This window comes from Somniosus microcephalus, chromosome 6 (genome assembly GCF_052327205.1).
Source record: "Somniosus microcephalus isolate GS21.2 chromosome 6, FLI_Smic_1.0, whole genome shotgun sequence".
In the NCBI taxonomy this organism is placed as follows: Eukaryota; Metazoa; Chordata; class Chondrichthyes; order Squaliformes; family Somniosidae; genus Somniosus; species Somniosus microcephalus.
In genome coordinates this window covers 276,862,567-276,873,802 of record NC_140992.1, presented here as the reverse complement: position 1 = coordinate 276,873,802, position 11,236 = coordinate 276,862,567, and the positions used below count along the sequence as shown (strand labels likewise).

Below are 11,236 nucleotides of genomic sequence, written 5' to 3'. Positions count from 1 at the left end.
ATCTGCTCACCGATGCTCAGTTTGGGTTTGCCAGGACCACTTGGTTCCAGACCTTATTACAGCCTTGGTCCAAACATGGACAAAAGAGCTGAATTCCCAAGGCAGCATTTGACCGAGTGTGACATCAAGGAACCCTAGTAAAATTGAAGTCAATGGGAATTGGGGGGAAAACTCTCCACTAGCACAAAGGATGATGGTTGTCATGGTTGGAGATCAATCATCACAGCCCCAGGACATCGCTGCAGGAGTTCCTCAGGACAGTGTCCTAGGCCCAACCATCTTTAGCTGCTTCATCAATGACCTTTCCTCCATCATAAAGTCAGAAGTGAGGATGTTCACTGATGATTGCACAGTGTTCAGTGACATTCACAACTCCTCAGATAATGAAGCAGTCCGTGCCCGCATGCAGCAAGACCTGGACGACATTCAGGCTTGGGCTGATAAGTGGCAGGTAACATTCGCGCCACCCAAGTGCCAGGCAATGACTATCTCAACAAGTGAGAGTCTAACCACTGCCCCTTGATATTCAGCGGCATTACCATCGGCGAATCCCCCACCATCAACCTCCTGGGGGGGTCACCATTGACCAGAAACTTAACTGGACCAGCCACATAAATACTGTGGCTACAAGAGCAGGTCAGAGGCTGGGTATTCTGTGGCGAGTGTCTCACCTCCTGACTCCCCAAAGCCTTTCTACCACAAGGCACAAGTAAGGAGTGTGATGGGATGCTCTCCACTTGCCTGGATGAGTGCAGCTCCAACAACACTGAAGAAGACACCATCCAAGACAAAGCAGCCCGCTTGATTGGCACCCCATCCACCACCTTAAACATTCACCCCCTCCACCACCGGCGTACCGTGGCTGCAGTGTGTACCATCTACAAGATGCACTGCAGCAACTCGCCAAGGCTTCTTCGGCAGCACCACTCAAACCCGCGACCTCTTCCACCTAGAAGGACAAGGGCAGCAGGCGCATGGGAACACCATCACCTCCAAGTTCCCCTCCAAGTCACACACCAAGAAGTATATCGCCGATCCTTCATCGTCGCTGGATCAAAATCCTGGAACTCCCTACCTAACAGCTTCAAACACTCTCTTCCTCAGACAACTGAAGGCTGCACTGGCACACTGAAGGCGGTGTTGGACTTCGTCATCGACGTCTGCCCTTGTTGACAGTAGGCTCCCGAGGTATGGAAAGTGGTCCACATTGTCCAAGACCTCGTCATGGATTTTGATAATCGGGGAGCAGTACTGTGTGGCAGGGGCAGGTTGGTAGAGGACCTTTATCTTAAGGATGTTTAGTGTAAGGCCCAAGCTCTCGTACGCTTCGGTGAAGGTGTTGATGATGGTATGGAGTTCGACCTCCGAGTGTGTGCAGATGCAAGCGTCGTCTGCATACTGTAATTCGATGACAGAGGATGGGACGACCTTGGATCTGGACTGGAGGTTGAACAGTTTCCCGTTTGTTCTGTAAATTAGCTCCACTCCAGTGGGGCCTTACTGAGGGTGAGATGGAGCATTGCAGCAAAGAAGATCGATAAGAGTGTTTCCTATGACACAGCCTTGCTTGACCCCGGTCCGTACGTGAATTGGGTCAGTGGTGGATCCATTGGTCAGGATCACGGCTTGTGTGTCGTAGTGAAGCAGGCGGAGGATGGTGACAAATGTTTGAGGGCAGCCGAATTTGAGGAGGACACTCCATAATCCCTCATGATTGTCAGTGTCAAAGGCCTTTGTGAGGTCAAAGGCGGCCATGTACAGCGGTTGGTGCTGTTCCCTGCATTTCTCTTGTAATTGACGCACGGTGAAGATCATGTCCATTGTGCCCCTTAGTGGGCGGAATCCACATTGCGACTCTGGGAGGAGCTCTTCAATCACTGGGAGAAGGCAATTAAGGAGGATTCTTGCAATGACTTTCCCTGTGTCAGACAGCAAGGAAACGCCTCTGTAATTACCACAATTGGACTTGTCACCTTTCTTGAAGATGGTCACAATTACGGCATATCTGAGATCCCCTGGCATGCTCTCCTCCTTCCAGATAAGAGAAATGAGTTCATGAATTTGCGCCAGTAGTGCTTCTCCGCCATGCTTTAGCGTCTTGGCAGGGATTCCATCTGCTCTTGAGGCCTTGTTGTTCTTCAGTTGTCGGGTGGCCTTTTCAACCTCATGCCGGGCTGGGGTTGTGCTGAGATGGTGGCGGGTAGCATGCTGCGGGATGGAGTTGAGGACACTCGCGTCGAAGACAGCGTTTCGGTTAAGGAGATCTTCGAAGTGCTCCTTCCAGCGGGCACTGACTGCTTCTCTGTCCTTGATGAGTACCTCTCCGTTCTTGGCCCGCAGTGGGGAAGGGCCTTGGGTGCTTGGGCGGGAGGCGGTCTTGACTGCGCTAAAGAATCCACGCACGTCGTGGTTGTCGGCTAGCTGCTGGATCTCCTGCGCTTTCTCCACCCACCACCTGTTCTTTAGGGCGCGAGTTTTTTGTTGGACCTCGGCCTTCAGGTGTCTGTAGAGCTGCTTTCTTGCTGTTTCCAGATCAGGAATGCCTTGCGCTTGCGGCTTATTAGCTCCTGGCTCGGGCCAGTTGATGAAGTCGGACACACCCAGCCTTCGAGTCACAGCCGCCCTTCAGACATTTTCAGGGGCCAGCAGTGTTGTAATAGGAGACGGGGAAGGACTTGAGTCTCAATGGTGCAGTTCATGGAGAGATAGAGTCTGGTGCAAAAAGCAGCTTCAGGGGCTGCAGGAGAATCAGTGCAGGGCTTTGCATGGGCTGGCTGGAGTGTCTGGCTGGGTAGATGGCCAGTTGCCAGTCCCCTGTCCTTATCTGAGGAAGGATGTTCTTGCCATGGAGGGAGTGCAGCGAAGATTCACCAGACTGATACCTGGGATGGCAGGAATGACGTATGAGGAGAGATTGGGTCGATTGAGCTTATACTCACTGGAGTTTAGAAGAATGAGAGGGGATCTCATTGAAACTTATAACATTCTGACAAGACTGGACAGACTAGATGCAGGAAGGCTGTTCCCGATGACGGGGAACTCCAGAACCAGGGGTCACAGTCTAAGGATAAGGGGTAAGCCATTTAGGACAGAGATGAGGAGGAATTTCTTCACCCAGACAGTGGTGAACCTGTGGAATTCTCTACCACAGAAGGCAGTGGAGGCCAATTCATTAAATATATTCAAGAAGGAGTTAGATATATATCTTAAGGCTAAAGGGATCAAGGGATATGGGGAGAAAGCAGGGACAGGGTACTGAATTTGGATGATCAGCCATGATCGCATTAAATGGCAGAGCAGGCTCGAGGGGCCGAATGGCCTACTCCTGCTCCTATCTTCTATGTTTCTATGTTTCAGGGCTTTGCATGGGCTGGCTGGAGTATCTGGCTGGGTAGATGGCCAGTTGCCAGTCCCCTGTCCTTTTCCCTCTTGCAACGCATTTGTTGTTGTCTTTGTCAATCACCGGCTCTTGGGCAATAGCTTCAGGAACCGTCTCCCAACTTCCGCACCAGAAGTCGAGTCTCCAAAGGCACCGACTGTTTGCCCGGGTCCAGATCTCTCATTTTCACCACGCTCCCTAAAGCCCAGATATTGGGTGATCGCGGCTGGGAGCGGGGCGGCCAGTCTCACTGAGCTGTTGCAGCACCAGGAACATGTGGAAATCCGGGCGGACGTTGCTTGCGTTGGTCGCAGTTCTGGCGCTGGGGCTCCGGCTGGGTTCGGGGGCAGGTAAGTGACAGGGTGGGGACTGACTGACCAAACCTGCAGTCAGGGGCTGTGGGCTGGGGGAGGTGGCAGGCTGGACCTGTGCACCGATCTCCAGAGTTAGAGCACTCACCCCTCCCCTAGAGATAGCCAGGTACTGTGTTCAAATTGCAGCCTTTAATGAAGTCTTTCTAACCAGCCCTGAGCTGGGAGCAGAGTTCCGAAATCCAGCTCCTGTTGCTCACCAAGGGTCGAGTCTGTGTCGAGTTGTTTAATCTGTAAATGGGGACACAGACAGACCGAGCAGATAGACGTCAGGTGAAGTTTAATGCAGAGACATGGCAGATGATTCAAAGTAATTGGTGGAAGGATTAGAGGGGAGTTGAGGAGAACTCTTTTCACCCAGAGGGTGGTGGGGGTCTGGAACTCACTGCCTGAAAGGGTGGGAGAGGCAGAAACCCTCATCACATTTAAGAAGTACTTGGATATGCACTTGGAGCGCCGTAACCTACAGGGCTACGGACCGAGAGTTGGAAAGTGGGATTAGGCTGGAGAGCTCCTCCGGCCATCACGGACACGATGGGCCGAATGGCCTCCTTCTGTGCCGTAAATTTCTATGATTCTATGATACAGTTCAATAGGATGAATAAGGAGAGGAAATAGGCAGCGAATGGTAAAAAGTTAAAAGGAGTTGGAGGAGCGGAAAGACTTGGGGATTCAGACTCTTTCAAAAGTGGTCGGACAAGTTGATTTAATTCATAAAATTAAGATGTGGGATTGTAAGTTTTATAAATAGGGCTCGAGTTTATGTTGGGTGGAATGTGGGAGGCCGGCCAGGTGTGCGTTGGAATAGTCGAGTCTAAAGGTAACAAAGGCATGGACGAGGGTTTCAGCAGCTGATCAGCTGAGGCAGGGGCGGGGACAGGCGTCTACCAGGCTGATACCTGGGATGGCAGGAATGACGTATGAGGAGAGATTGGGTTGATTAGGCTTATATTCGCTAGAGTTTAGAAGAATGAGAGGGGATCTCATTGAAACTTATAAAATTCTAACAGGACTGGACAGACTAGATGTGGGAAGGATGTTCCCGATGGTCGGGGAGTCCAGAACCAGAGGTCACAGTCTAAAGATAAGGGGTAAGCCATTTAGGGCAGAGATGAGGAGGAATTTCTTCACCTAGAGAGTGGTGAACCTGTGGAATTCTCTACCACAGAAGGCAGTTGAGGCCAATTCATTAAATATATTCAAGAAGGAGTTAGATATATTTCTTAAGGCTAAAGGGATCAAGGGATATGGGGAGAAGGCAGGGACAGTGTTAGATCCATGGTTCAGTGGATATGCTGTTATTAAATAATCACATGGATGCTGTACATTAACAATAAACAGGTCTTTACTGGAGGAGAGTAGTCTCAAGACTGGGGATACAGAGGCATGCGCAAAGCTTATATACAGGTGTGGTCACTGCCGGTACTACAGTATACAGGAGCTGTAAAAGTAGTTCTGACTTAAAGGCACATACCCTACAATTCCTCCCCTTTTAGATTAGTAGTACCCCTAATATTCAAATAACAATTAACATTTCAACATGTACATTAAACAACAAAAGTCCATTTATAGATTCAGTCTTTGGGGCGGCTTCCTGACCCTTTCGGGATAGCGCCTTTCCGGAGGTTCTTGTTCTTGGTGCAGAGGCGATTCTGACCCCTTTTCATCGGGTAGTTCGTCGGGTTCCACTGCTACTGGGTCTGAGGTAGATGCTACCGGTATGTCGGGTTCATCCCCAGGTACTCAAGACATGGGGTTGACGCGTTCCTGTGACGCTAAGATCTGATCGACGTGGCGTCTCACAATGTTCTCCCCGACATCCACTGTGTACATTAATGGCCCCTGCCTTGTACATATCGTTCCGGGTTGCCATTTCTCTGTTCGATAGTCACGGGCCAAGACTGGTTGCCCTACATTGAAGCTCCTTGTTGGCTTCTCATTGATGTGCTGGAATTGTTTGTCCTCAACATTTCTTCGCACATTTGGTCTGAGCAAGTCCAGACAAGATCTCAACCTTCGGTTAAAGAACATCATGGCCGGGGTCTGGTTGGTAACTGCATGTGTCGCGTTTCGGTAGGCTAATAAGAAATTGTCCATCTTATGCTGTAGTGGAATTTCATCGTCACTTTCACCCTTATTTTTCCTTTGGGGTAGACTTTTTGCCCCATATACGTCTTCAAGACAATCTCTGTATCTTTCAAGAGTATGTGTGAAAATAGCCGCTCGTAGTCTCTTTGATTTATGACTGTTAGAGCTGACCCTGTGTCCAATTCCATTTTCACTTGGACTCCGTCTATCTTGAGTGTAACCCAGATAGTCTGGTGATCCTCCATTTCTGTTACCTTATGTAGTTTCAGACAACCCAGCTCCTTGATTCTGGAGTCTGTGTCACTTTTCTGTTCGTCTGAACCACTGTCCATCACCTGGTGTACCTTTTTGTACTTCTCCTGTGGAGATTTCTTACTGTTGGTTTTCTTCCCAGACCTGCAGACTCTTGCTATGTGTCCTGCTTTCCCACACTGCCTGCACACTTGGTCCTTGAACCAACAATCTTTCTGGTCATGTGTTGTTCTGCCGCAGCGATAGCACTTCCCTGTTCCATAGGACATTTCATTGGTGCCATATTCTTGTGGTCTCCTTTGTATCTCTGCAGCGCCCCTTGCAGCTGCTTCGTGTGATACTGCCATACTGAAAGCTTTGTCCAGTGTAAGGTCCTTTTCTGATAGAAGCCGTTTCTGGGTTCCTTCACTTTGTAGCCCACACACAAACTTGTCCCTTAACGTATCTGCTAGTCCCGCTCCAAACTGGCAGTGTTTCGATAGCTTGTGCAGTTCCGTTAGGTACTCAGCATTGCTTTCGTCTTTGTGTTGGTTCCTTTTATGGAACTCGTTCTGCTATCAGCAGCGGTGTGGGGTTTAAGTGGTCCTGTAGGATTTCTACTATGCTTTCAAAATTCTTGTTTACCGGCTTCTCTGGGGTTATTAGATTTCGCAGTAACCCATAAGTTTTTGCACCCATGGAATTTAACAGAACCAGTGCTTTATTAGCATCTGGCACTTCATTCGCCCTGCAGTACACCTCAATACGTTCCACATATGTCGCCCAATCTTCGACTTCATTGTTGAACGTAGAGACACTGCCACTCTTCGGCATCCCTGGGTGTGAGTTAACTGTCAAAAATGGCGTCTCCCGCGCTTCCCCTTCTTCCCCGTTGGCACAAAATGGCATCTCCCGCACTTTCCTTCTTTCCCGCGCTCGCCCTTCTTCTCCGCTGCGGCTTCTAAAAATGGCGTCTCCCGCGCTCTTTCTTCTTCTCCGCGGCTCAGTGGCGTCTCCCGCGCTCCCCTTTCTTCGCCCCGTGGACCCTGTTCAGCCCGTGAGCCCTGGCTGTGCTCTGTGCGTTCTTCTTTTTATATTTTTCGACGCCGCTCAGTCTAGAACCCGGCTGTTTCTTTACCCTCTCTCTCTCCGGTTTGTTTTCTTTTTCTCGACGCCGCTTGGTGTTCAATCCCCGGCTGCGCCCTGCGCTCTTCACCCTCTGTCTTACCCCGTCGACGCTGCTCGGCTTTCTCTCCGCTGTCGGTTGGCTCCAGCCGCCGCTGCTCGGGAAGGGTCTGCGCTGGACCTGTCGTCGGTCTCTTGCTGCTCGTCGTGGCTGGGGAACCAAGCCCGGCTCTCCACCGCCTCCCCTGCAAAGTTCAATCTCTGCCTGACTGCTGGGCGGTTGCTCGTGGTCGACGCCCGTGTTCCTGGCCTCGACTTTTTTTTTATGTTGCAGGTAGATTCAAATCGACACTCGTCGCCACTGTTAGATCCGTGGTTCAGTGGATATGCTGTTATTAAATAATCACACGGATGCTGTACATTAACAATAAACAGGTCTTTACTGGAGGAGGGTAGTCTCAAGACTGGGGATACAGAGGCATGCGCAAAGCTAATATACAGGTGTGGTCACTGCCGGTACTACAGTATACAGGAGCTGTAAAAGTAGTTCTGACTTAAAGGCACATACACTACAGACAGGGTACTGAATTTGGATGATCAGTCATGATCTCATTAAAATGGCGGAGCAGGCTCGAGGGGCCGAATGGCCTACTCCTGTTCCTAATTTCTATGTTTCAGGGCTTTGCATGGGCTGGCTGGAGTTTCTGGCTGGGTAGATGGCCAGTTGCCAGTCGCCAGTCCCCTGTCCTTTTCCCTCTTGCAACGGATGTGTTGTTGTCTTTGTCAATCACCGGCTCTTGGGCAATGGCTTCAGGAACCGTCTCCCAACTTCCGCACCAGAAGTCAAGTCTCCAAAGGCACCGACTGTTTGCCCGGGCCCAGACCTCTCATTTTCACCACGCTCCCTAAAGCCCAGATATTGGGTGATCGCGGCTCGGAGCAAGGCCGCCAGTCTCACTGAGCTGTTGCAGCGCCAGGAACATGTGGAAATCCGGGCGGACGTTGCTTGCGTTGGTGGTAGTTCTGGCGCTGGGGCTCCGGCTGGGTTCGGGGGCAGGTAAGTGACAGGGTGGGAACTGACAGACCAAACTTGCAGTCAGGGGCTGTGGGCTGGGGGAGGTGGCAGGCTGGACCTGTACACCGATCTCCAGAGTTAGAGCACTCACCCCTCCCCTAGAGATAGCCAGGTAATGTGTTCAAAGTGCAGCCTTTAATGAAGTCTTTCTAACCAGCCCTGAGCTGGGAGCAGAGCTCCGAAATCCAGCCCCTGTTGCTCTGCAAGGGTCGCGTCTGTGTCGAGTTGTTTAATCTGTAAATGGGGACACAGACAGACTGAGCAGATAGACGTCAGGTGAAATTTAATGCAGAGACATGGCAGATGATTCAAAGTAATTGGTGGAAGGATTAGAGGGGAGTTGAGGAGAACTCTTTTCACCCAGAGGGTGGTGGGGGTCTGGAACTCACTGCCTGAAAGGGTGGGAGAGGCAGAAACCCTCATCACATTTAAGAAGTACTTGGATATGCACTTGAAGCGCCGTAACCTACAGGGCTACGGACCGAGAGCTGGAAAGTGGGATTAGGCTGGAGAGCTCTCCTCCGGCCATCACGGACACGATGGGCCGAATGGCCTCCTTCTGTGCCGTAAATTTCTATGATTCTATGATACAGTTCAATAGGATGAATAAGGAGAGGAAATAGGCAGCGAATGGTAAAAAGTTAAAAGGAGTTGGAGGAGTGGAAAGACTTGGGGATTCAGACTCTTTCAAAAGTGGTCGGACAAGTTGATTTAATTCATAAAATTAAGATGTGGGATTGTAGGTTTTATAAATAGGGCTCGAGTTTATGTCGGGTGGAATGTGGGAGGCCGGCCAGGTGTGCGTTGGAATAGTCGAGTCTAAAGGTAACAAAGGCATGGACGAGGGTTTCAGCAGCTGATGAGGTGAGGCAGGGGCGGGGACAGGCGATCACCAGGCTAATACCTGGGATGGCAGGAATGACGTATGAGGAGAGATTGGGTTGATTAGGCTTATATTCGCTAGAGTTTAGAAGAATGAGAGGGGATCTCATTGAAACTCATAAAATTCTAACAGGACTAGACAGACCAGATGCAGGAAGGATGTTCCCGATGGTGGGGGAGTCCAGAACCAGGGGTCACAGTCTAAGGATAAGGGGTAAGCCATTTAGGACAGATGAGGAGGAATTTCTTCACCCAGAGAGTGGTGAACCTGTAGAATTCTCTACCACGGAAGGCAGTTGAGGCCAATTCATTAAATATATTCAAGAAGGAGTTAGATATATTTCTTAAGGCTAAAGGGATCAAGGGGTATGGGGAGAAAGCAGGGACAGGGTATTGAATTTGGATGATCAGCCATGGTCTCATTGAATGGCGGAGCAGGCTCGAGGGGCTGAATGGCCGACTCCTGCTCCTATCTTCTATGTTTCAGGGCTTTGCATGGGCTGGCTGGAGTGTCTGGCTGGGTAGATGGCCAGTTGCCAGTCCCCTGTCCTTTTCCCTCTTGCAACACATTTGTTGTTGTCTTTGTCAATCACCGGCTCTTGGGCAATAGCTTCAGGAACCGTCTCCCAACTTCCGCACCAGAAGTCGAGTCTCCAAAGGCACCGACTGTTTGCCCGGGTCCAGATCTCTCATTTGCCCCACGCTCCCTAAAGCCCAGATATTGGGTGATCGCGGCTGGGAGCGGGGCTGCCACTCTCACTGAGCTGTTGCAGCGCCAGGAATATGTGGAAATCCGGGCGGATGTTGCTTGCGTTGGTCGCAGTCCTGGCGCTGGGGCTCCGGCTGGGTTCGGGGGCAGGTAAGTGACAGGGTGGGGACTAACTGACCAAACCTGCAGTCAGGGGCTGTGGGCTGGGGGAGGTGGCAGGCTGGACCTGTGCACCGATCTCCAGAGTTAGAGCACTCGCCCCTCCCCTAGAGATAGCCAGGTACTGTGTTCAAAGTGCAGCCTTTAATGAACTCTTTCTAACCAGCCCTGAGCTGGGAGCAGAGCTCCGAAATCCAGCTCCTGTTGTTCACCAAGGGTCGAGTCTGTGTCGAGTTGTTTAATCTGTAAATGGGGACACAGACAGACCGAGCAGATAGACGTCAGGTGAAATTTAATGCAGAGACATGGCAGATGATTCAAAGTAATTGGTAGAAGGATTCGAGGGGAGTCGAGAACTCTTTTCACCCAGAGGGTGGTGGGGGTCTGGAACTCACTGCCTGAAAGGGTGGGAGAGGCAGAAACCCTCATCACATTTAAGAAGTACTTGGATATGCACTTGAAGCGCCGTAACCTACAGGGCTACGGACCGAGAGCTGGAAAGTGGGATTAGGCTGGAGAGCTCTCCTCCGGCCATCACGGACACGATGGGCCGAATGGCCTCCTTCTGTGCCGTAAATTTCTATGATTCTATGATACAGTTCAATAGGATGAATAAGGAGAGGAAATAGGCAGCGAATGGTAAAAAGTTAAAAGGAGTTGGAGGAGCGGAAAGACTTGGGGATTCAGACTCTTTCAAAAGTGGTCGGACAAGTTGATTTAATTCATAAAATTAAGATGTGGGATTGTAAGTTTTATAAATAGGGCTCGAGTTTATGTCGGGTGGAATGTGGGAGGCCGGCCAGGTGTGCGTTGGAATAGTCGAGTCTAAAGGTAACAAAGGCATGGACGAGGGTTTCAGCAACAGATGAGCTGAGGCAGGGGCGGAGTCGGGCGATCACCAGGCTGATACCTGGGATGGCAGGAATGACGTATGAGGAGAGATTGGGTTGATTAGGCTTATATTCGCTGGAGTTTAGAAGAATGAGAGGGGATCTCATTGAAACTTATAAAATTCTAACAGGACTGGACAGACTGGATGCAGGAAGGATGTTCCCGATGGCGGGGGAGTCCAGAACCAGGTGTCACAGTCTAAGGATAAGGGGTAAGCCATTTAGGACTGAGATGAGGAGGAATTTCTTCACCCAGAGAGTGGTGAACCTGTGGAATTTTCTACCACACAAGGCAGTTGAGGCCAACTTACTAAATATATTCTAGAA

The 11,236-nt window shown here is 50.5% G+C and overlaps 1 protein-coding gene across 6 annotated transcripts in view; it reads left to right on the top strand.

The window, feature by feature from the left end:
* The first annotated feature begins 3,568 nt into the window (after positions 1-3,568).
* The window catches only part of LOC147116742 (fatty acyl-CoA hydrolase precursor, medium chain-like), a 54,204-nt gene continuing 46,536 nt past the window's right edge, over positions 3,569-11,236 (top strand). For 2 of the 6 annotated variants that reach the window (XM_085991876.1, XM_085991873.1), the window contains exon 1: positions 3,569-3,729. In XM_085991876.1, the coding sequence (XP_085848002.1) occupies positions 3,654-3,729 (76 nt within the window). In that variant the 5' untranslated portion in view covers positions 3,569-3,653. Of the gene's footprint in view, positions 3,730-8,160; positions 8,252-9,877; positions 10,011-11,051; positions 11,122-11,236 lie in introns of those variants that run through there. The other 4 variants (XM_085991875.1, XM_085991872.1, XM_085991874.1 and 1 more) reach the window with 3 other exon arrangements.